Below are 25375 nucleotides of genomic sequence, written 5' to 3'. Positions count from 1 at the left end.
CCCCCTCTCCCTCCTCCCCCCCTCCCTCCCCCCCCTCCCTCCCCTCCTCCCTCCCTCCCCCCTCCCTCCCCCCCCTCCCTCCCCTCCTCCCTCCCTCCCCCCTCCTCCCCCTCTCCCTCCTCCCCTCCCTCCCTCCCCCCCTCCCTCCTCCCCTCACTCCCCCCCTCACTCACCCCCCCCCCTCCCCTCCCTCCCCCCTCACTCACCCCCCCCTCCCTCCTCCCCTCCCTCCCCCCCTCACTCACCCCCCCTCCCTCCCCCCCTCCCTCACCCCCCCTCCCTCACTCCCTCCCCCCCCCTCACCCCCCTCCCTCACCCCCCCTCCCTCCCTCCCTCACCCCCCCTCCCTCCCCCTCCCTCCCCCCCCTCCCCTCCCTCCCCCCCCTCCCCTCCCCCCCCTCCCTCCCCTCCCCTCCCTCCCTCCCTCCCCTCCCTCCCTCCCCTCCCCTCCCTCCCTCACCCCCTCCCCTCCCTCCCTCCCTCACCCCCCCCTCCCTCCCTCACCCCCCCCTCCCTCCCTCACCCCCCCCTCCCTCCCTCACCCCCCCTCCCTCCCTCACCCCCCCCTCCCCTCCCTCCCTCCCTCACCCCCCCCTCCCCTCCCTCCCTCCCTCACCCCCCCCTCCCCTCCCTCCCTCACCCCCCCCTCCCCTCCCTCCCTCCCTCACCCCCCCCTCCCCTCCCTCCCTCACCCCCCCCTCCCCTCCCTCCCTCCCTCACCCCCCCCTCACTCACCCCCCCTCCCTCCCTCCCCTCACCCCCTCCCTCCCCCCCCTCACCCCCTCCCTCCCCCCCCTCACCCCCCCCTCACCCCCTCCCTCCCCCCCCCTCACCCCCCCTCCCTCCCTCCCCCCCCTCACCCCCTCCCTCCCCCACCCTCACCCCCTCCCTCCCCCACCCTCACCCCCTCCCTCCCTCCCTCCCCCCCCCTCACTCACCCCACCTCCCTCCCCCCTCCCTCCCCCTCCCCCTCCCCCCCTCACCCTCCCCCCCTCACCCTCCCCTCACTCACCCCCCCCTCACTCACCCTCACTCCGCTCCAACGCTCGGGCCGCTTCCGGCAACCAGCGCTTCCCCATCCCAGCAGGCCGTGCGTCCGCGCACTGCGCATGTCTGACCCCCCAACCCCGAGCGCCGGGGTGACGTGTGACGGGGGGGGTGAGGACCTGGTCCCTCCGCAGATGCCGCCTGACCCGCTGTCCCCGGATCCCGTCCCCCCCCCGGTCCCCCGTCCCCCCCCCGGATCCCGTCCCCCCCCCGGATCCCGTCCCCCCCCCCCGGTCCCCCGTCCCCCCCCGGATCCCGTCCCCCCCCCCGGTCCCCCGTCCCCCCCCGGATCCCGTCCCCCCCCCGGATCCCGTCCCCCCCCGGTCCCCGTCCCCCCCCCGGTCCCCGTCCCCCCCCCGGATCCCGTCCCCCCCCCGGTCCCCCATCCCCCCCCCGGATCCCGTCCCCCCCCGGTCCCCGTCCCCCCCCCGGATCCCGTCCCCCCCCGGATCCCGTCCCCCCCCCGGATCCCGTCCCCCCCCGGTCCCCGTCCCCCCCCCGGATCCCGTCCCCCCCCCGGTCCCCCATCCCTCCCCCGGATCCCGTCCCCCCCCCGGTCCCCCATCCCCCCCCCGGATCCCGTCCCCCCCCCGGTCCCCCATCCCACCCCCGGATCCCGTCCCCCCCCGGTCCCCCATCCCCCCCCCCCGGATCCCGTCCCCCCCCCGGTCCCCCATCCCCCCCCCCCGGATCCCGTCCCCCCCCCGGTCCCCCATCCCCCCCCCCCGGATCCCGTCCCCCCCCCGGATCCCGTCCCCCCCCCGGTCCCCCCATCCCCCCCCCGGATCCCGTCCCCCCCCCGGTCCCCCATCCCCCCCCCCGGATCCCGTCCCCCCCCCCCGGTCCCCCGTCCCCCCCCCGGATCCCGTCCCCCCCGGTCCCCCATCCCCCCCCGGATCCCGTCCCCCGGTCCCCCATCCCCCCCGGATCCCGTCCCCTTGTCCCCCATCCCCCCCGGATCCCGTCCCCTTGTCCCCCATCCCCCCCCGGATCCCGTCCCCTCCGGACCCAGGACCGCTCGCCGCCTGACTCCGTGTCTGGGCATCAAATGGTCTAACACCCACCTGTCTTCACCTGTCGCCAGGGGTGGGTGGGTGGGGGGGACGGGGTGTTGGGGGACAGGGTGGGTGTTGGGAGACGGGGTGTTGGGGGACGGGGTGGGTGGGTTGGGGACAATAGGAGCAGAAGTAGACCATTCGGCCTTTCGAGTCTGCACCGCCATTTTGAGATCATGGCTGATCCTCAACAATCAATATCCTGTTCCTGCCTTGTCCCCATATCCCTTGATTCCCTTATCTATAAGAAACCTATCTAGCTCCTTGAAAGTGCCCAGAGAATTGGCCTCCACTGCCCTCTGAGGCAGTGCATTCCACAAATTCACAACCCTCTGGGAGAAGAAGTTTTTCCTCCCCTCTGTCCTAAATGGCCTAGCCCTTATTCTTAAATCATGCCCCCTGGTCCTGGACTTCCCCAACATCTGGAACATATTTCCTGTCTCTACCTTGTCCAATCCCTTAATAATCCTGTATGTTTCAATCAGATCCATTCTCAACCTTCTCAATTCCAGCGTGTACAATCCCAGTCTCTCCAACCTCTCAGCATAAGACAGTCCCGACATCCCCGGAATTAACCTCGTAAACCTACGCTGCACGCCCTCTATAGCCAGGATATCCTTCCTTAACCCTGGAGACCAAAACTGTACACAATACTCTAGGAGTGGTCTCACCAGGGCCCTGTACAAATGCAAAAGAATCTCTTTGCTTTTGTACTCAATTCCTCTTGTAATACAGGCCAACATTCCATTAGCCTTCATCACTGCCTGCTGTACTTGCTCATTCACTTTCAGTGACTGATGAACAAGGACTCCTAGATCCCTTTGTATTTCCCCCTTACCTAACCCCACACCATTCAGATAATAATCCGCCTTCCTGTTCCTGCTCCCAAAGTGGATAACCTCACACTTATCCACATTAAACTTCATCTGCCAAGTATCTGCCCACTTACCCAACCTATCCAAATCACCTTGAATTCTCCTAACTTCCTCTACACATGTCACACTGCCAGCCAACTTTGTATCATCAGCAAACTTGCTAATGTTATTCACAATGCCTTCATCTAAATCATCAACATAGATCGTAAACAGCTGCGGTCCCAGCACCGAGCCCTGTGGCACCCCACTAGTCACAGCCTGCCATTCTGAGAAACATCCATTCACCCCTACCCTTTGTTTCCTATCCGCCAACCAGTTTTCTATCCATGTTAATACCGCCCCCCAATTCCATGAGCCCTAATTTTACCCACCAATCTCTTGTGCAGCACTTTATCAAATGCCTTCTGAAAGTCGAGGTATACAACATCCACTGAATCTCCCTCGTCTATTTTCCTGGTTACATCCTCAAAAAACTCCAGTAGATTAGTCAAGCATGATTTGCCCTTGGTAAATCCATGTTGACTCGACCCAATCCTATCATTGCTATCCAAATATGCCGCTATTTCATCCTTAATAATGGACTCTAGCATCTTCCCCACCACAGATGTTAGGCTAACTGGACGATAGTTCCCCGTTTTCTCCCTCCCTCCTTTCTTAAAAAGTGGGATAACATTAGCCATTCTCCAATCCTCAGGAACTGACCCCGAATCTAAGGAACATCGGAAAATGATCACCAATGCATCCACAATTTCTAGAGCCACCTCCTTTAGTCCCCTGGGATGCAGACCATCTGGACCTGGGGATTTGTCAGTCTTCAGCCCCATTAGTCTACCCATCACCATTTCTTTCCTAATGTCAATCCACTTCAGTTCCTCTGTCACCCTCTGCCTTTTGTCCATCCTTACCTCTGGGAGATTTCTTACGTCTTCCCCGGTGAAGACAGATCCAAAGTACTTATTAAATTTGACTGCCATCTCCCTGTTTCCCGTAATATTTTCACCCGATTTGGTCTTCAAGGGCCCAACATTGTTCCTAACTAACTTCTTTCCCTTCACATACCTAAAAAAGCTTTTGCTATCCTCCTTAATATTCCTGGCTAGCTTGCCTTCGTACCTCATTTTTTCTTCCCGAATTACCTTTTTAGTTAAATTCTGCTGCACCTTAAAAATGTCCCAATCTTCTATCTTCCCACTCAGCTTGGCTCTGCCATACTTCTTCCTTTTTAAAACAATGCTATCTCTGACTTCCTTTGTCAGCCACGGTGGCCCCTTTCCCCTCTTTGAGTCTTTCCTTCTCTGGGGAATAAACTGATCCTGCACCTTGTGCATTATTCCCAAGAATACATGCCATTGTTGTTCCACTGACAATTCTGCTAGGATGCCAGTCCAGTCAACTTTAGCCAGCTCCTCCCTCATGGCTCCATAGTCTCCTTTGTTCAACTGCAAAATTGACCCTTCTGATTTGCCCTTTTCCCTCTCCAATTGCAGATAAAAACTTATCATGTTATGGTCACTACCTCCCAATGGCTCCTTTACTTCGAGTTCTCTTATCAAATCCTGTTCATTACACAGCACTAAATCCAGAATAGCCCTCTCCCTGGTCGGCTCTCGTACCAGCTGCTCCAAGAATGCATCCCGGAGGCACTCTATAAACTCCCTTTCCTGGGGTCCAGTACCAGCCTGATTTTCCCAGTCCACTTGCATATTGAAATCCCCCATAACTACTGTGACATTACCCTTGCCACATGCCAACATTAACTCACTATTCAGCTTGCACCCAATATCCATGCCATTGTTCGGAGGCCTGTAGATAACACCCATTAGGGTCTTTTTGCCCTTACAGTTCCTCAGTTCTATCCGCACTGACTCTACTTCTCCTGATTCAATGTCCCCCCTTGCAAGGGACTGAATCACCAACAGGGCCACCCCACCCCCTCTGCCCACCTTCCTGTCCTTACGATAGCATGTATACCCTTGAAAATTCATTTCCCAGGTCTGATCTCCCTGCAGCCATGTCTCCGTTATCCCAACAACATCATACTTACCCATTCGTATCTGAGCTTCAAGCTCGCCTACCTTATTCCTGACACACCGTGCGTTCAGATATAGGATTTTTAACCCATTTCTCCTCTCTCCATTCGTATTAATGTTCTGAAATTGTGTAGTTCCTACCTGTCCTCTACCCTCCATCTCACTATCCTCTCTCTCATTTTGGATCCCCTCCCCCTGCAAATTCAGTTTAAACCCCCCTGAGCAGCATTAGCAAACCTTCCTGCAAGAATGCCAGTACCCCTCCAGTTCAGGTGTAAACCATCCCGTTGGAACAGATCCCATCTTCCCTGGAACAAATCCCAATTATCCATAAACCTGAAACCCTCCCTCCCGCACCATCCCCTCAGCCACGTATTAATCTGCCTAATCTTCCTATTCCTTTCCTCACTCGCATGTGGCATAGGTAGCAATCTTGAGATTGTTACCCTGGATGTCCTGCCCCTCAATTTAGCACCTAACTCCCTGAACTCCTTACGCAGGACCTCCTCTCTTTTCCTGCCAATGTCGTTAGTCCCTACATGGATCACAACATCTGGGTTCACGCCCTCCCTCCTGAGAATAACCTGAACCCGATCTGAGATATCCCGGACCCTGGCACCAGGGAGGCAACAGACCATCCGGAATTCCCAATCATCCCCACAGAATATCCCATCTATCCCCCTGACTATAGAATCCCCAATCACTACCGCTCTCCTCTCTTCCTTCTTCCCCTTCTGAGTTGAGGGTCCACTCTCGGTGCCAGAGACCAGACCTCCGCGACTAGTTCCTGGTAGGTCATTCCTGGTAGGACGGTGTGGGTGGTGAGGGGATGGGGTGGGTGGGTCTGTCGGGTGGGAGAGGCAGAGTGGGAAGGGGATGTTGGAAAAGTGATAAGTAAAATAAACCGCGCAAACCATGTAAAGGGGCTCTGTCCAAATGCTGACAGCATTCACACCAGGGGAAGGGAATTCACAGCATGCACCGACGTAAACAGCGTCTGATCTCTGCCAACAGCAGAAAAACTGCGACTGGTGACCAAAGCCAGGAACTGAATATTACTATCAATGCAACAGTACAGGAAGACAGGCACTATAAATGGGGAAGCAGATCTGTGCAGGGACAGAAATCAATATGGCTTGATGTTTTGTCAATTGATGCCGCATTCTTAGCCATACAGCTCAATGGTGATGTATGTAGCCTGTAACTGCTCCTTTAGGTGTGATGTATATTCGGTGGGTGATCGGTGGAACAGAGGAAAAATAGAAAATCGAAGGCATATAGCGCCAGGTGGGAGAGGGGAGGGGAACAGGTAGAAACAGGCGGTGGGTGGAACCGGCTGAGGGAGGAATGGAGTCAGCTGGCGGAGGGCGATGAGGCTCGGTAACGGGTTGGGGGAGACCCTTGGTGCACTGGTGGCGGTGGATAAGCAACGCCGGGGGAATGGGTTACTCTAACTGGAAAACACGTTCGGGACACTGGCGCCGCTCTGGAACCAGATGGATGTCCGCTGGGTGGATGTAGCCTGACGCTGGATGCACGGGTTACCCTCACTCCCCCACAGTCACTGATGTACAGATACAGTTCACTGGCACTTCCTCTGTACCGTGGCCGAGATACACGGCCAACAACACGCTGCAATGGTGCTGCCCCGTCACCGCACTGGCAGGCGGGCGCTTCACTCACAACGTATCTGGTGCAGACGGTTCACCGCGCTAACCCGGCGTCGGACCGAGGCACCGGAGGGGAGCGGACTCTGACTGACACACATCAGCGGTACACGGAGTGGTGGCGGTGTGTAGCGGCTCATACACTCAGACTGTGCCCGGTGCAGCTGTGACCAACACGGTGCATTGTGCCTGTGACCGACAGGGTCCCTCTGACTGACAGGGTCCCTCTGACTGACAGGGACCGTCTGACTGACAGGGTCCGTCTGACTGACAGGGTCCATCTGACCGACAGGGTCCGTCTGACTGACAGGATCCCTGTGACCGACAGGGTCCGTCTGACTGACAGGGTCCGTCTGACTGACGTTGTCACGTGACCGACACAGGTCCCTGGGGGCGCCTGCGCGGTGAGCGCCGGGCGGGCCCGTTGCCATGGTGACGCGGCGCTGCCATGGACTCGTTGCCATGGAGCGCGTCCGCCTGGACCGGGAGGCGGCGGCCGCCGTTGATTCCTACCTGGAGTATCGGAGGTGAGGGAGCGGCCGCTGCCCCGACCCGACCCCCGGCTGTGGGCGGCCCTGGGCCGGGGAGGGAGCTCACCGCTCCCGGAGCGGCTGGGGACTGGGGACTGGGCCCTCGGGACTGAGGACCGGAGACCGGGGGGGCCTGGGCCTGGGGACTGGGGCCTGGGGGGGCCGGGGATTGGGGGCTGTGGGCCGGGGACTTGGGGGGACTGGGGGCGCTGGGGGCCGGGGATTGGGGGGGCTGGGGACTGGGGGGGCCGGGGACTGGGGACTTGGGGGGACTGGGGGCGCTGTGGGCCGGGGACTGGGGGCGCTGGGGGCCGGGGACTGGGGGCCGGGGACTGGTGGGGGCTGGGGTCTGTGGGCCGGGGACTGGGCCCTGGGGGCCGGGGACTGGGGGGGCCGGGGACTGGGGGCGCTGGGGGCCGGGCGCTGGGGGCCGGGGACTGGTGGGGGCTGGGGTCTGTGGGCCGGGGACTGGGGGCCGGGGACTGGGGACTGGGCCCTGGGGGCCGGGGACTTGGGGGGCCAGGGACCAGGGGGTGCTGGGGGCTGTGGGCCGGGGACTGGAGGGGCTGGGGACTGGGGGGACTGGGGGCTTGGGGGGGCTGTGGGCCGGGGACTGGGGGGACTGGGGGCTGGGGGGGCTGTGGGCCGGGGACTGGGGGCTGTGGGGGCTGGGGATTGGGGGCTGGGGGGGCCGGGGATTGGGGGCTGGGGACTGGGGGGGCCGGGGACTGGGTGGGCTGGGGTCTGTGGGCCGGGGACTGGGGGCTGGGGACTTGGGGGGGCTGGGGACTGGGGGGACTGGGGGCTGGGGGGGCTGTGGGCCGGGGACTGGGGGCTGTGGGCTGGGGGCTGGGGGGGCTGGGGACTGGGGGGGCCGGGGATTGGGGGCTGGGGACTGGGGGGGCCGGGGACTGGGGGGGCTGGGGATTGGGGGCTGTGGGCCGGGGACTGGGGGCGCTGGGGGCCGGGGTCTGTGGGCTGGGGGCCGGGGACTGGGGACTGGGGGGGCCGGGGACTTGGGGGGCCAGGGACCAGGGGGTGCTGGGGGCTGGGGGCCGGGGACTGGAGGGGCTGGGGGCCGTGGGCCGGGGACTGGGGACTGGGGGGACTGGGGGCTGGGGGGGCTGTGGGCCGGGGACTGGGGGCTGTGGGCCGGGGACTGGGGGCGCTGGGGGCCGGGGACTGGGGACTTGGGGGTCTGGGGGCCGGGGGGTCTGGGGGGGCTGGGGGCTGTGGGCCGGGGACTGGGGGGGCCGGGGACTGGGGGGGCTGGGGATTGGGGGCTGTGGGCCGGGGACTGGGGACTTGGGGGGACTGGGGGCGCTGGGGGCCGGGGACTGGGGGCCGGGGACTGGTGGGGGCCGGGGTCTGTGGGCCGGGGACTGGGGGCTGGGGACTGGGCCCTGGGGGCCGGGGACTTGGGGGGCCAGGGACCAGGGGGTGCTGGGGGCTGTGGGCCGGGGACTGGAGGGGCCGGGGACTGGGGGGACTGGGGGCTGGGGGGGCTGTGGGCTGGGGGGGCTGTGGGCTGGGGGTGCTGGGGGCCGGGGACTGGGGACTTGGGGGACTGGGGGGACTGGGGGCTGGGGGGGCTGTGGGCCGGGGACTGGGGGCTGTGGGCCGGGGACTGGGGACTGCGGGGGCTGGGGATTGGGGGCTGGGGGGGCTGGGGACTGGGGGGGCTGGGGTCTGTGGGCCGGGGACTGGGGGCCAGGGACTGGGGACTTTGGGGACTGGGGGGACTGGGGACTGGGGGGACTGGGGGCTGGGGGGACTGGGGGCCGGGGACTGGGGGCCGGGGGCTGGGGACTGGGGACTGGGGGGGCTGGGGGGGCTGGGGATTGGGGGCTGTGGGCCGGGGACTGGGGGCGCTGGGGGCCGGGCGCTGGGGGCCGGGGACTGGTGGGGGCTGGGGTCTGTGGGCTGGGGGCCGGGGACTGGGGACTTGGGGGGCCGGGGACTTGGGGGGCCAGGGACCAGGGGGTGCTGGGGGCTGTGGGCCGGGGACTGGAGGGGCTGGGGGCCGTGGGCCGGGGACTGGGGACTGGGGGCTGGGGGGGCTGTGGGCCGGGGACTGGGGGCTGGGGGCGCTGGGGGCCGGGGACTGGGGACTTGGGGGTCTGGGGGCCGGGGGGGCTGGGGGCTGTGGGCCGGGGACTGGGGGGGCCGGGGATTGGGGGCTGGGGGCCGGGGATTGGGGGCCGGGGACTGGGGGGGCTGGGGATTGGGGGCTGTGGGCCGGGGACTGGGGACTTGGGGGGACTGGGGGCGCTGGGGGCCGGGGACTGGGGGCCGGGGACTGGTGGGGGCTGGGGTCTGTGGGCCGGGGACTGGGGGCCGGGGACTGGGGACTGGGCCCTGGGGGCTGGGGACTTGAGGGGCCAGGGACCGGGGGTTGCTGGGGGCTGTGGGCCGGGGACTGGAGGGGCTGGGGGCTGGGGACTGGGGGCTGGGGGGGCTGTGGGCCGGGGACTGTGGGGGCTGTGGGCTGGGGGCCGGGGACTGGGGGCGCTGGGGGCCGGGGACTGGGGACTTGGGGGCCGGGGGCTGTGGGCCGGGGACTGGGGGGGGCCGGGGACTGGGGGGGCCGGGGTCTGTGGGCCGGGGACTGGGGACTGGGACTGGAACTCTTGGGGTTAGGGCTGCGGCCCGGGGCTTGGTTTGTACGGGCTGGTGCTGGAGGCCTGGGGTCCAGGGATGGGACCTGGGGGAAGGGTTCCTGGGACCGGGGGAAGGGTTCCTGGGACCAGGGGAAGGGGACCCGGGGCTGGGACATGAAGTAATAAATCCTGGGCTATATGTTCTTGGGCTCGGTACCTAGAATCTTGGTTCTGGGGCTGTGAATCTCTCTCGACCCTCTACCTCAGCTATATTTCACCCCTATGTATATCATGAAGCTTCTAACCCTGTTTGATCTCTGAGGACAATGACTGTCGTCATTGATCTGCGGGAAGTCCCTCTTTTTTTTCTCCATGGCCATTCGGCTAAGATGGCACTGGGGGCCATTAGTTTGACCTGGCTGATGCCACAGATGGGAAATTAGTTTTGATGAGACATAAATGCAAAATAATTTTCACAATGCAGAGGAAACAATTGAAAGTTTTGATTTTGTTTTTGTCAGTGAGACGAAAGTTCAGAACAAATTTTTGCTCTGTAGCAGACTGGTGCAGAGAAAGCTTCAATACAAATTATACTGATTGCATTTGCACATTCTATGATAATATTTGACAAATACACAAAGCAAAAAGTTATGAGTAAAGCACAGACCTGTTCTGGAATGTTTCAGTCAAGATCTAACACAGATGTAGTGAAAGTTTTTAAAATTCAGTTTCAAGTGATTACAGATCATTCATGACCAATGAAAGTAACTGCATGGAAAATTTGCTGTACTGCAGATGGTGCTTCTCTCTCCCAAGTTTGCGAATGATAAGGAAATAGGTGGAAGGACATGTGATGAGGACATTGTGATTCTGCAGTGGAACATAGATAGATTGAGTAGTTGGGTGAAAAACCTGGCAAATTGAGTTTAACATGGGCAGGTGTGAGGTCATGCACTTCAGTAAGAGGAATCAAAAGGCAGATTATCATCTAAATGGGGAGAACAAATGAGTGAAGTTCAGAGGGATCTGAGTGTTCTGGTGCATGAATCACAAAAAGTTAGCAGGCAGGTCCAGCAAGTAGTTAAGAAGGCAAACAGCAATGTGGCTTTCATTGAAAAGGGGTTGGAGGTTTTGAATAGGTGGGTTTTGTTACTCAGGGTGTTGGTAAGGCCACACCTGGAAATTGTGCACATTTTTGGGTCCCTTTACTTAAAGGCGGATAAGGTAGCATGAAGTCAGTGGGATTCCTGGGATCAGAGGGTGTCCTATGAAGAGAGGCTATGCTGTTGAGGTCTATATTCCTTGAAGTTTAGAAGAATGAAGGGTAACCTTATTCAAATATGTAAGATCCTGATGGGTCTTGACAGGGTAGATGTTGAGATGTTTTCACTAATGGGAGAGTCACAAACAAGCTACAAGGATGTTGCTACAAAATAAAGGGCCAGTCATTTACAACAGAGGTGTGTGGACAGTTCTTCTTTCAGAGGACAGAGAATCTTGAAATTCTCTGTCCCCGAGGGTGATGGAGGCCAGCTCATTAGGTATGTTTAAGGTAGGTAAATGTTTGAGGAATTGAAAGTTATGGGGAACTGGCATAGAAGAGGAGTTGAAACCAGCATAGATCAGCCATGATCACATTGATTGGTGAGGTAGGCATGAGAGGCTGACTGGCTCACCCTCTCTCCTCTTTTCCTGTGTTCTTATGTTCATCTTTGTCTGAAGTAGGTGACTCTTCGTTTTTATTCTGATTCTTGATTCTCCCACAAGAGGAAGCATCCTTTCCACATCCATCCCATCAGAATTAGCAGTCACCTGGATAAGTGTGAATTGATTAGAGAAGTCAGTATGGATTTGGCAAAGGCAAATTATGTCTAACTAAATTAATGACTTTTTATGAAGGAGAGTCATAGAGCAATACAGCACGGAAACAGGCCCTTTGGCCCAACTGGTCCATGCCAACCACAGCATCCTCCCTGCTAGTCCCTGTTGCCTACTTTCCACCCATAACCCTCCAAGCCCCTCCCCTCCATGTACCTATCCAAATACCTCTTAAATATTGCAATTGTATCTGCCTCGACCACTTCCTCTGGCAGCTCATTCCAGGTACTCACCACTCTCTGTGTAAAGGAGTTACCTCTCAGGTCTCTTTTAAATCTCTCCCCTCTTGTATTTGTGCCCCCTAGTTTTGGACTCCCCAACCCTGGGGGGAAAATCTGTGTCCATCCACCTTATCCATACTCCTCATGATTTTATAAATCTCAATGAGGTCATCCCTCATTCTCTTCTACTCCAGGGAATAAAGATCCAGCGTGGCCAACCTCTCCCTATAACTCAGGCCCTCTAGTCCAGGCAGCATCCTCGTAAATCTCTTCTGCACCCTCTCCAGCTTGACAACATCTTTCCTATAACAAGGTGACCAAAACTGTACACAATATTCCAAATGCGGCCTCACCAATGACTCGTATAACTGCAATGTAATGTCCCTACTCCTAAACTTGATGCCCTGACTGAGGAAGGCCAGTGTACTAAACGCCTTCTTCACCACCCTGTCTACTTGTGTGGCTGCTTTCAGCAAACTGTGCATTTATATTCCTAGGTCCCTCTGTTCCACAACACTTGACAGTGCCCTGCCATTCACTGTACAAGTCCTACCCTGGTTTGACTGTCCAAAATGCATCACCTCATACTTATCTAAGTTGAAATCCATTTGCCATTCCTCAGCCCATCTCCCTAATTGATCAAGATCTCTTTGCAGTTCATTGTAACCTGCTTCACTATCAACAAGACCCCCTAATTTAGTATAATCAGTAAACTTGCTAATTGTACCATGTACATTCATATCCAAATCATTTACATTAAAAAATGAATAACAGAGGTCCCAATACTGACCCCTGGGGCACCCCACTGGTCACAGACCTGCAGTCGGAGAATCGACCTTCAACCATCACCCTCTGCATCCTATCATCAAGTAATTCTGATCCACCTCGCTGGCTCCCTCCAAATCCCATGTGACCTCAACTTCCAGATCAGCCTGCCACGTGAGACCTTGTCAAACGCCTTGCTAAAGTCCATGTAGACGACATCCACTACCCTACCTTCATCTATCCCCTTAGTTACCTCTTTGAAGAACTTTTGAGAAGTAGCAGGGATGATCAATGAGGGAAATGCAGTTGATGGATAGTACAGAAAAACAGAACACTGGAAGAACTCAGTGATTCAAGCAGCAACTCTGGAAGATAAAGGTGTAAGTCGATATTTCTGGTCAAGACCCTGAATCAGGACTGAGAGAGAAGGGGAAAAGGTTGCCAGTATGCCACAGTACGAGGGAGGCGTGGGGCAGAGGCTGCTAGATGATAGGTGAAACCAGATGTGGAGGGGATTGTGAACTGAAGCTAGGAGATATAAAACATCTTTATATCAAGCAGGCATTCTCTGGAGACCCTCTCAGTAGAATCTCTCCAAACCCAAAGTACATCAAGTTTTTATACTCTTAAGAACAAAGGTAACAGCAGGTGATTCAATAAATAACAATATCAATAGCTACAATGACATTGATTATTTCAGCATTTTGTGTCTGACAAGTGGTTTCATTGAATTACGTATTTACAGTGGGAGCACACTGTAACTGACAAGACACCTCTGAATGATCAAACACCTGTGCTGGGACAAAGTAATTCACACAGTGGTGTAAAAGCTTCTGAGGACAGAGAACACAGACACACAAGATTAGTGTTCTGAGGGCTGGATCTCTAGGTACACAAATATCCCAATTATTGATATGCAACGTAAATATACCTCTGACCATGTCTGATGTGCTTGTCTGGAAGCTTCCTTGATCTCTATCACAATGAGGCAAAGTAAGTTAGCTGAAGATTTGGCTGACACCTGGTTTGATGAGGGCCAATTAACATACCTCCTTGTCTTACGTTTGGCTGATGTCTTCATTGACCGAGGGATTGAGTATAGGAGCTGGGATGTTACATTACAGTTGTACAAAACATTGGTTATGCTGCACTTGGGAGTATTGTGTGTGGTTCTTGTTGCCTCACTATAGGAAAGATTTGGTTAAGCTGGAGAATGTGCAGAAAAGATTTACAAGGGTTACCTGGATCGGAGGGGTTGAGTTATCAGGAGAGATTGGATAGGCTGGGCATTTTTTCTCTGGAGCGAACAAGGCTGGGAGCTGACAGGCTCGAGTTAATTAAAATGATGAGATGCACAGGTAGGGTAGATAGCCAGTGTTTGTTTCCCATGGTAGGAGTGTATAAAACTAGAGGGCATTGGTTTAAGCTTTAAAGGAGATCTGAGGGGCTACATTTTCACACAAAGAGTAGTTGATATCTGGAAATGAGCTGCCAGAGGAGGTCGTGGAAGCAGGAATAACGTTTACGAAGCATCTTGATAGGTACTTGCATGAGCAGGGCATAGAGGGATATGGAATTAATGCAGGCAAGTGGGACCATACTAATCCCACTTGCCTGCATTAACTGCATATCCCTCTGTCAGCATGATGCCGTAGGCTGAAGAGCCTGTTTCTATGTTGTACAAGTCTATGACTTTCAAAAGGCATTTGATAAGTTGTTGCATAGTTGTCTTATCATCTAGATTGAAGGTCACAGAATGAAAGGGATTGTAGCAGCATGGATAATAAATTGGATAAGTGACAGGAAACATATTTGTAGTGAAAGGCAGTTTATACAGTGGAAGTTCTGCAGGGTCAGTGTTGTCACCACTGCTTCTCATATGTGTTAATGATTTGGACTTGGGTGTGGAGGGCACAATTTCCAAATGTGGAGATAACACAAAACTTGGAAGTGTAGGAAACTCTGTTAATGATAGACTTCAAGGAGATACAGACAGGCTGGTGAAATGGGCAGATAGATGGCAGGTGAAACTTAATGCTGAGAAATGTTAAATGTCTCACATTTTGCCGGGAAAAATGAGAAGAGGCAACGTAACTTAGATGATACAACTCTAAGAAAATGTAGATGTGCACAATCTGTTTAAAGTGACAGGGTGGTTGAGGAAGTGGTTAGAAGAACCATGCAAAACCTTGTGTTTATAAATAAAGGTATGGAATACAAGAACGAGCAAGTTCTGATACCCATGATGGCCTAACTCCTCCAACAATGTTCCAGTCTTTACTGCTCAGGCCTTTCATAGGACCTATTCCCTACCATCCACACCTTTGCCACAACCTGTTTGGATGCTCATGGAATCAAGAGTTATGAGAATGGTAGAGGTAAAAGGTCAGTCACAAAGCTATTGAATAATGGACAAACATCCAAGCTCAAGTGACCTTTATCTATTCTATTCTTATGAATTAATTTATGTACAAATTACTCTTTGGAGAGAAGGAAGATGAGGGGAGACATGATAGAGGTATACAAGATATTGAGAGGAATAGATAGAGTGGACAGCCAGCGCCTCCTTCCCGGGGCACCAATGCTCAAGACGAGAGGGCATGGCTTTAAGGTTATGGGTGGGAGGTTCAGGGGAGATGTCAGGGGGAGATTTTTCACCCAGAGAGTGGTTGGTGCATGGAATGCACTGCCTGGGGTGGTGGTGGAGGCAGATACATTGGACAGGTTTAAGAGCTTGTTAGATAGGCATATGGAGGAATGTGAGATAGAGGGATATGCGGGAGGAAAGGATTAGGTAGAGTGAGGGTGGTTTGATGGACGGCACAACATGGTGGGCCGAAGGGCCTGTTTTGTGCTCTATGGTTCTATGGTTCTATGGAAAAGGTAGTTGTGTTTCTGAGTCAAAGTTCAACTGACAGATGAGCAAAATGGAAAAACAGGTAAGGTAACCTTGATAAAGGGGATAAAAGAAAGGCAATGAATAAGAAAGAATAAATCTTAGTCCAGAAAACAAAGATGTATAATCAATATAGATGGAGCTGCTAAAAGCCAAAAGACGGACCTTACTGATGTGAGTTGGTCATTGGCCCCTTAACAGCAGTCACACCATTGGATAGATAATAACTCAGGAAATTAGAGGAGGATGTAAGAAAGGTATTCCAGTAAGCATGGTGGTCTTCGGTCTGCATTTACACTTGGCAAATCAAATGACCAAAAATAGATTGGAGCTCTACATAAAAATTCATAAAATAAGAAATGCTTTGTTCCTGGTAAATTCCATATGGTTTAACATCCGAGAAGTTACTTTTAAATTCATATTTAGGAAAACCTTGGTTCAGCTCTCACTATGGTTCATAACTTGAATCAAAAATGAGCTTGGTAGGAACTTAGCTCTGCAGTGCTAGCAGGACTTTGTTATCTTTGTCACCAATATTATACTGGCACCAGGCCAACTACTTTTCCTAATTCTTGTTTATCAGAAAGCTGTCCCATGAACAAAATGCCTGAGTGGTATGTCTGACTGATGCTCTGTTTCTGCTTTATTTCACCCCTGAACTGTACTCTTCAGCCAAGAAGGAACACTGTTGGACATACATTTGCCAATTAATCATTGTCAATCCGAGCTAACTGAGCTTTCTTCAGAGGTTGGGAGCATAAATAAAAATCATTAGCAATCATTTTTTAAAAAAAGAATAAATACTCATCCTTTAAGAAAAGTTAAGCAATGTAGACACAAGAGACTGCAGATGCTGGAATCTGGAGCAACAAACAATGCGCTGGAAGAGCTCAGTGGGTCAGGCAGCATCTGTGACAATTTCTTTCCTTCCACAGATGCTGCCTGACCCACTGAGTTCCTCTAGCACATTGTTTGTTTCTGCAAGTAAAACAAAGTCACAGGTTTAACATCATTATGGCAGGTTGGTTCAATGAAATTTGTGAAACTAATTATTGTAATGAAGGTTGAAGAACAATGTATCTGATATTTTCAATAACTCATGAAATATTTTATTAACTGTTGGAAAACAATCGAACACCTTATTCTGACAATCACATATTATTCTTTAAACCTACACATGGTCCTAATCTTTTGTTCATTAATTGAACTGGTGACAAGAGAAGTAATGTAGTTACTTTTGTCTTGAGGATTGTTGGTGAGGATGATGGAGGGAACCTGTTTACACCAGAGGAATATGAAAGGTACAAGAAGGAAGTGCTGCCAATACGATTACAGAATCGATTGTTTGTCAGCTGGTCATCACCCAATGGGATCGATTGCAAATTAGTTGGCCCAGAAACACTCTGTTTTTGCAGACACAGGTAGTATTTTAAATTCCTTCTGGTTTTGTTGTTATATATTTTTAAACTCGGTGTATCCAACTTTCCCTTTTGGGTGAGTGGTTTCATTCTTTGGTTATATCTCTCAACATACCAGTCAGGCTCAATTGACTAAAATCAACAACTACTGTATTGGAAATTTGGTGTGCTGGATCCTGATTAAATCCCCTTTTGGATGCCCAGTCAAAATAATAGATTCACTCTACAAAGACACTGTGTATTTTACTGCAGCATGTGTGTTGTCAGTGGTCCCTATAAACAGCTGAGAGAAGTAATTTGTTGCTGTTGTTGATTGTAGAAAACTGCTGAATTTTAACTATGGAAACTGATGGATGTTAATTGTGAAAATAAATTTTGATTTTTGGAGGTTGCTAAGTGATAGTTTTGGTGTGCAAATAAGATTGTATGAAACTGATGGATATTGATTCAAATTCTGGTGGACATATAAAGTAAATGGCAGGGATCTTGGAGGTGTTGATGTCCAGAGAGAGACCATGGGGTGCAAGTCCACAGCTGCCTGATAGTGGCAACACAGGTATATAGGGTGATGCAAAAGGCATTTGGTATTCTTGCCTTCACAGGCCGAGGTATTGAACATAAGAGTCGGAACATCATGTTGCAGTTGTATAGAACGTTGATTAGACTGCACTTAAAGTATTATGTACATTTTTGACTGCCACGTTACAGGAAGGATGTGGCAGCAATAGAGAAAATGCAGAAGAGGTTCACCAGGATGTTGCCTGGAATGGAAGGTTATAGTTATAAGGAGAGATTGGATAAGCTGTGTTTATTCTTATAGAGGTTTATAAAATTATGAGGGCCATAGACCAGATAGATGGTCAGAGTCTTTTTCCAAGGGCAGGGGAGTATAGAACTAGAGGGCACACGTTTAAGCTGAGAGGGGAGAAATTTAAAGGAGGGGTAAGTTTTTCACATGGTTTGTGAGGCAGATACAATTACAATAGGGGCATTCAGGAAGCTCTTAGATAGTCACATGAATGTGAGGGAAATGGTAGGATGTGGACATTGTGCAGGCAGAAGGAATTAGTTTAGTTGGGCATTTTATTACTAATCTAATTGGTTCAGCACAACATTGTGGGCTGAAGGGCCTGTTCCTGCGCTGTACTGTTCCATGTTCTCTATGTTCTATGTACAACATTTAAAAGACAGTACTTGGATAGGAAAGACATAGAGGGATATGGGCCTAATGAGGCCAATCAGATTAGTGTAAAAAGCTATCGTAGTCAGCATTGTCAAGGGAGGCAGAAAGGGCCCATTTCAATGCTGTACAATTCAGTGATTTTATAATCAAACGTCAATTGTAGAAAATTCTATGTATGAGCTTGTGTTGTATTGCATTCTTTGTCCACATTGTTGGTTGTCTACAGGTGAAGTGAAATTATAGGTGTGACTTTATTTGGACACAGGTATAAGTCTATCCCATTTTAAAAGTTAGTCAGTTTGTCCTTTATATCATTCTAACTGCCAATGCCCATGTTCACATTGGACATCTTCTAGGAAAACTTGCACTTGCAAGTGTACCATTCTATCAGTTTGAGCATTTCATGTACAGAAAGTTGTAATTATAACACAAAATTACATTGGCATTTTCTAAGTTCCCATTTATAATGTTAATAGATGTACATGGTTCTGTACATATGTATGTTGGTAACAACATTTTAGATTGTACTATTTGGTTTCAAACTACTTATACAACTTTTATAAAATGTGCACATTTTGTTCCTAAAGATATAAACAGCACAAAACAGATTTCAAAGAAATTCCAACAGAACGTCCAATTTTGCTGCCATGCAGAGCAAAAGGTTGCAGATGTATCTCCTACAATTATGTGCCACTGAATGGAACTCAACCAATACGTTGCAGGTGCAAACATTATGCAGATGACCACGATGAACTGGCACCGTATAAATGCAAAAAGTGTGAGTATAGCTTACACTCAAAAAGTGTAAGATTGGTTTCTTTTCGGATCAGCCCTTTCATTCTAATCTTCCCTTTAAGATAAATCTTACTTCTTTCTAGTATCTTGATTGCTGTTAGAAAGAGCCTTTCATCCATGGTGATAATGGAACGAGCATGGCGCAGACTTACCTGGTGGAGGCCATGGAAATGGTGTGACCCAGATCCATGGAAGCCACAAAGGCATGACCTCAATTCCTGCAACTGGAAGTCTGGGCAACCTTAACCTACAAATTAACAGAAGGTCGTTGTGTTTCATTGCAGAAAGAGCTGGAGCATGTGACACTGTTCACATGGTTACAGTTCAGTCCTGTACCTTGGAAACAGAGCAGTGTCAGATGCAGTACATCAAACTGTAATCTAACTCTGAGAAGCAAAATCAAAACTTAACTAGGTTGTCTTTGGGTAGAATAGTATTCTGACATCTGCACATTTATTACAGGCTGTGGTGCCCTTATCATTGCTTTTCTCTAACCAGAGTACAAATTATGGATCTTATTATAATATCAATCCAGGTCTTCCAGGTCTGTCCTTAAGCAATCACTGACCTGGTGGCTCCAATTCAGGACCAAAGAGTCGCAGCCGCTTACCTCAGAAGCATGGCAAGAGGGCTGGGCTGCAGGCGAGGCTGAAACAACGTGGATACAAGACCCCCCTCCCCAGCATACTACGAGCTAACATCCAGTCTATTGAGAACAAAGTTGATGAACTAAGGGCAAGACTGACTAAGGGCAGAGAACTGAGGGACTGCTGTGTGCTATCTCACCGAAACGTGGTTTACACCTGCTTCACCTGACTGCACCATTCAACCTGAGGGCTTCTCAATCCATCGAGTAGACCGTACAGCGTCCTCAGGCAAAGTCAGGGGCGGAGGGGTCTGCTTCTTAATCAGTAACTTGTGGTGCTCGGATGTTATGGTCCTGGTGAGCTCCTGCTCACCCAGCCTGGAATGTCTAACGGTGAAGTGGCGACCATTCTACCTGCCACGGGAGTTCACTTCAGCTATCCTGATGGCAGTCTACATCCCACCACAGATGGACATGAAGCCTGCACTCAATGAGCTATACTCCGTGGTCAACAACCTTGAGACAGGATACCCTCTTCATTATTGCAGGTGACTTAAACCACTCTTGTGTATTACCAAAGTACTACCAGCACGTCTCCTGTCCCACCAGGGGCCCTAACACCCTTGACCACTGCTGTACAACCATCAAAGGTGCCTTCCGAGCCCCCCCCTCGTCCTCACTTTGGGAAATCAGACCACCAGGCTGTGCTCCTTCTCCCTGCATACAAACAGGAACTGAAACGGGAGGATCCGGTACAGAGAGTCGTGCAGCGCTGGTCTGAGGAAATAGATGAGCTTCTACGTGACTGCTTTGAGTCAGTGGACTGGTCCATGTTCAAAGACTCAGCTGCCAGCCTTGATAAGTATGTCACCACCATCACAGACTTTATCAGCAAGTGTGTGGAGGACTGTGTACCAAAGAGGACAATACGGATGTTCCCAAACCGGAAGCCATGGATGAACCGGGAGATCCACTCCCCACTGAAGTCGAGGACTGCTGCACACAAATCTGGCAATCCTAATCTGTACAAGAGATCGAGATATGACATTCGGAAAGCTATCAGGGATGCTAAAAGGCAATACCGACTCAAAATATAGTCCCAGACCAGCCGTCAGTTATGGCAGGGCTTACATGCCATAACAGGCTACAAGACGAAGACGGGCTGCATAGTTAACAACAGCACATCGCTTCCTGATGAACTTAGTGCAATCTATGCGCGTTTTGAACAGAAGGGAAGTGGATTGTCACCATCCACCCTGACAGCCTCCAATGCAATTGAACCCGTGGTCACTGTTGAGGACGTAAGATCAGTCTTCCGGAGAGTGAACACAAGGAAAGCATCTGGCCCAGATGGTGTCCCTGGCTGTGTGCTCAAATCTTGTGCTGATCAGCTGGCAGAAGTATTTGCAGACATATTTAACCTCTCCCTGCTTCAGTCTCAGGTTCCCACCTGTTTTAAGAAGACCACGATCATCCCGGTACTGAAGAAAGCAAGGTAACATGCCTCAATGACTACCGACCAGTGGCTCTGACATCCACCATCATGAAGTGCTTTGAGAGGCTGGTCATGGCACGCATCAACTCCAGCCTCCCAGATAATCTCGACCCACCTCAATTCGCCTATTGCTGAAATGGGTCTACAGCCGACACCATCTCCCTGGCCCTACACTCAGCTCTGGAGCATCTGTACAGTAAAGACACCTACGTTAAACTATTGTTTATTGACAACAGCTCTGCCTTCAGTACTATAATTCCAAGCAAACTCGTCACCAAACTCCGAGACCTGGGACTCAGCACCTCCCTCTGTAACTGGATCCTTGACTTTCCGACCAACAGACCGCAATCAGTGAGGATAGGCAGCAATACCTCCAGCATGACTATTCTCAACACTGGTGCCCCACAAGGTTGCGTCCTCAGCCCTCTACTCTACTCCCCATATAATCGTGACTGTGTGGCCAGATTCTACTCTAACTCCATCTACAAGTTTGCAGATGATACCACTGCAGTAGGCTGTGTCTCAAACAACGATGAGTTGGGGTACAACAAGGAGTTAAGAAAGCTTAGTGGCATGGTGTTATGACAGCAACCTTTCCCTCAATGTCAACAAAACAAAAGAGCTGGTCATTGACTTCAGGAAAGGGGGTTGTGTACGTGCACCTGTCTACATCAATGTTGCTGAGGTCGTGAGGGTTGAGAGCTTCAAGCTCCTGGGAGTGAACATCACCAATAGCCTGTTCTGGTCAAATCACGTAGATGCCACAGCCAAGAAAGCTCACCAGTGCCTCTACTTCCTCAAGAGGCTAAAGAAATTCAGTATGTGCTCCTTCTCCCTGCCTACAAACAGAAACTGAAACGGGGGGATCCAGTACAGAGAGTTGTGCAGTGCTGGTCTGAGAAAACAGATGAGCTTCTACGCGACTGCATTGAGACGGTGGACTGGACCATATTCAAAGACTCAGCTGCCAGCCTAGATGAGTATGCCACCATCATCACAGACTTTATCAGCAAGTGTGTTGAGGACTGTGTACCAAAGAGGACGGTATGGGTGTTCCCAAACAGGAAACCATGGATGAACTGGGAGATCCACTCCCTACTGAAGTCGAGGACTGCTGCACACAAATCTAGTGATCCTGATCTGTACAAGAAATCGAGATATGACCTTCGGAAAGCTATCAGGGATGCCAAAATAGAGTCCCAGACCAGCCATCAGTTATGGCAGGTCTTACATGCCATAACAGGCTACAAGACGAAGATGGGCTGCATAGTTGTTTTGACACTTGGAAAAAGATACCAGCTATCTACTCTATCTATGCCTCTCATAATCTTATAAACTTCTATCATGTTATCATATCTAAACTCTGGTTAGACCACACATAGGGTACTGTGTCCTGTTCTGGTCGCCTCATTATAGGATGGATGTGGAGGCGTTGGAAAGGGTGCAGAGGAGATTTACCAGGATTATGAGGAGAGACTAAAGGAGCTGGGGCTGTTCTCACTGGAGAGGAGGATGAGGGGAGACATGATAGAGGTATACAAGATATTGAGAGGAATAGATAGAGTGGACAGCCAGCACCTCTTTCCCAGGGCACCAATGCTCAAAACAAGAGGACATGGCTTTAAGGTATTGGGTGGGAAGTTCAAGGGAGATGTCAGAGGGAGGTTTTTCACCCAGAGAGTGGTAGGTGCATGGATTGCGCTGCCTGGGGTGGTGGTGGAGGCTGATACATTGGACAAGTTCAAGAGATTGTTAGATAAGCATATGGAGGAATTTAAGATAGAGGGATATGTGGGAGGAAGGGGTTAGATAATCTTAGGTGAGATTTGAAGGTCGGCACAACATGGTGGGCCGAAGGGCCTGTATTGTGCTGTATTGTTCTATGGTTCTATCTCTTTGTTTCAAATGTATTGTGACATGACGGGATGAGGTGTTGAAATGTAATGCAGTTATTTGCTTCTGCTGAAAAAACTTGTGGTTGGACATTGTTCCACCTTCCAGTCTGCACTTCTGATGTGTTTTTGCATATCACATGTCAAACTTAAAGAGTCTGTTTCTCACCAGGTGCAGGTTGTGCTGGGTTTCACAGCTCTTTTACTTGTGGCTGTGGTGAACCAACATACGCTCATACAATGATAGTTGAATCCAAGGCAGAGCGTTTGGCGAGAGGACGATCAGTGGGACCAGATGTTCCTTATGCTTCCATGGGAGGACTGACGGGATTCAACGCTCTAGCAGAAGGGTATATGCGACTGGACTCAAGTGGAATAGGTTTGTGGTTTCAGTGGTTTGAATATTGTAAATGTAGGATAATAAATACTATAAATGAAGAGAACTATACATTTCAATTGACTGATTATCTTAGAAAATTGTCTTATTCACTATGATTGCTTAATCAAATCTCATTTAATATGTAATTACTAGAGATGAGATACAAAGTAAGCTGATTGAGACTTCACTAAATAAAAACATGGTTCTTCAGAAAAAATAAAGTGAGTTACTCGGGTAATGGAGCAAATGCAGTCCAGGTTCAGATCATGGAAAGTGGGCAATCGCTGAATATTATACTGGAGGATTTTAGTTATCCGGATATTGACTGAGAAACAGAATTAAAATCTAAACGAACAGTGTTTGATTATTAGTTGTTGAGGGGATGTTCCTTAATGTGTTGAGCTGTTTATGTCGTTGGAAATTAATCTGGGTCTAGGCATCATAAACAAGGAGCAACAGAAGACCATTAGCATTCGGTAAGCACAATATTAGAAACTAACTACTCGGTAGACTAACAACAAAGCACAGGGGTGCACACACAAAAAATTGAGAAAAAGGAGACAAGTTAATTCTAATAAGATAATCTAAAGTAAAAAAAAGTGTGAATTATTTTAGAAATGATTGGTGATCTTCCATTTCAAATTGACCGTGCCTTCCATTACCCTTGAGACTTAGTTGCCAGTGTAAAAAATTGTACTGAAGAAAATTATCTGGCCTTTTAAAAGACATCATGAATTGGGTAAATTACTGAAACAAGCAAAGCAAATTTTAAAGTTATAATTAAAGAAGTTAGTTAAGATTAAATTTAAGATTGTTGAGAAAATCTCAAGTGAGATTATATCCTTATTTTCCCCAGAAATAGTTGTACATTAAACACACAAAAAATAAATTAGTGATCCACTTAAAACGATGGTGAAAGTTGTAGCTTTCTTAGTGAGTCCCTCAGGATTGAGGATGATTTCCTTCAACTCCAGTTCTAAGGTATCTTCTGAGGCCAATGTGGAGCCCATAGACTCAGGCACAGTTGGAGCAGGAGATGCTTAATCGGGCAGGAGGGTGGATAGTTTTTAGGACTGTTTTGCACTGACAGAGATGGTGGTATCTTTCCAGTGCTTTGAGGTGCCTGCCGAAAGTAGTTGCAATGTAGTACAAAAAATTACCAGGATAATTAAGTAGGCATCACTTCATCTAAGAACTGGAATGAAAGTACGAGAGGACATGGCTTTAGGGTGAAAGGGGAAAGGTTTAGGGGGAACATTAGAGGGAACTTCTTCACTCGAAGAGTGGTGGGAGTGTGGAATGGGCTGCCACCTGATGTGGTAAATGCAGGCTCACTCTTAACTTTTAAGAGTAAATTGGATAGATACATGGACGAGAGAGGTCTGGAGGGGTATGGGCTGGGGGCAGGTAAATGGAACTAGCAGAATAATGTTTCAGCACAGACTAGAAGGGCCGAATGGCCTGTTTTCTGTGCTATAGTTTTCTATGGTTCTATGGTTTTACATAAAATTTCCCTGAATACTACATTTTATAAATAACTAATACACTTAAGAAAAACACTTAAAAATATTTTTGAAGCATGCAAGGCACCATATCCGGACCACAACAGTGTAATCTTAACAGTTGAAGAGAAATCTGTTTTAAAAAAGGATGAGTAAAATTGTACGTGTATTTCTAATTTAATATGAATAGCAAAATGAAGATTGCTGGGTTGAGGCTAGGGCTCATTTAGACAATCAGCAGGAAGAACTGGCTTTGCTGAATTTTGTAAATCCTACTTTGAATTGAATCCATGTGGGAGAGAGAGCCCTTGAAAAGCACACTACTTATGCACATTGTTTGAACAGTCCCAAGTTTGTGCAAGCTTGCAGCTCTCTTGGTGATATTGCTGGTCATTGAAAAGGATCTTAGTGTTATCCCAATTTTAAGTTCCCACTCCTGCCTGCTGCAAAATCACACAGTGCCACAGATTAATTCTGTTAAAACGCGTTTATTAGCTGTATACTGCTAGGGGAGAATTTTTTAATATAAAATAAACTTTATTCATAATAAAGACAAACTAT

General features: G+C 51.1%; 2 protein-coding genes across 5 annotated transcripts in view; one reads left to right on the top strand and one right to left on the bottom strand.

Annotated features, from left to right (window-relative positions):
- LOC127571046 (alpha-1,6-mannosylglycoprotein 6-beta-N-acetylglucosaminyltransferase A-like) overlaps positions 1–1099 on the bottom strand; it is a 110499-nt gene extending 109400 nt beyond the window's left edge. Inside the window, exon 1 of the mRNA XM_052017075.1 lies at positions 1028–1099. The gene's annotated coding sequence lies outside the window, so the exon portion shown is untranslated. The remainder of the gene's footprint in view (positions 1–1027) is intronic.
- A 4993-nt stretch (positions 1100–6092) lies between these two features.
- fam221a (family with sequence similarity 221 member A) overlaps positions 6093–25375 on the top strand; it is a 40855-nt gene continuing 21572 nt past the window's right edge. For 2 of the 4 annotated variants that reach the window (XM_052017085.1, XM_052017082.1), the window contains exons 1-4: positions 7086–7201; positions 16812–16985; positions 18753–18943; positions 23106–23312. In XM_052017085.1, the coding sequence (XP_051873045.1) occupies positions 7104–7201; positions 16812–16985; positions 18753–18943; positions 23106–23312 (670 nt within the window). In that variant the 5' untranslated portion in view covers positions 7086–7103. Of the gene's footprint in view, positions 6197–7085; positions 7202–16811; positions 16986–18752; positions 18944–23105; positions 23313–25375 lie in introns of those variants that run through there. The other 2 variants (XM_052017084.1, XM_052017083.1) reach the window with 2 other exon arrangements.

This window comes from Pristis pectinata, chromosome 5, assembly GCF_009764475.1.
Source record: "Pristis pectinata isolate sPriPec2 chromosome 5, sPriPec2.1.pri, whole genome shotgun sequence".
Lineage (NCBI taxonomy): Eukaryota > Metazoa > Chordata > Chondrichthyes > Rhinopristiformes > Pristidae > Pristis > Pristis pectinata.
Note: the sequence above shows the minus strand (reverse complement) of the source record. Positions and strands in the feature narration are given on the sequence as shown.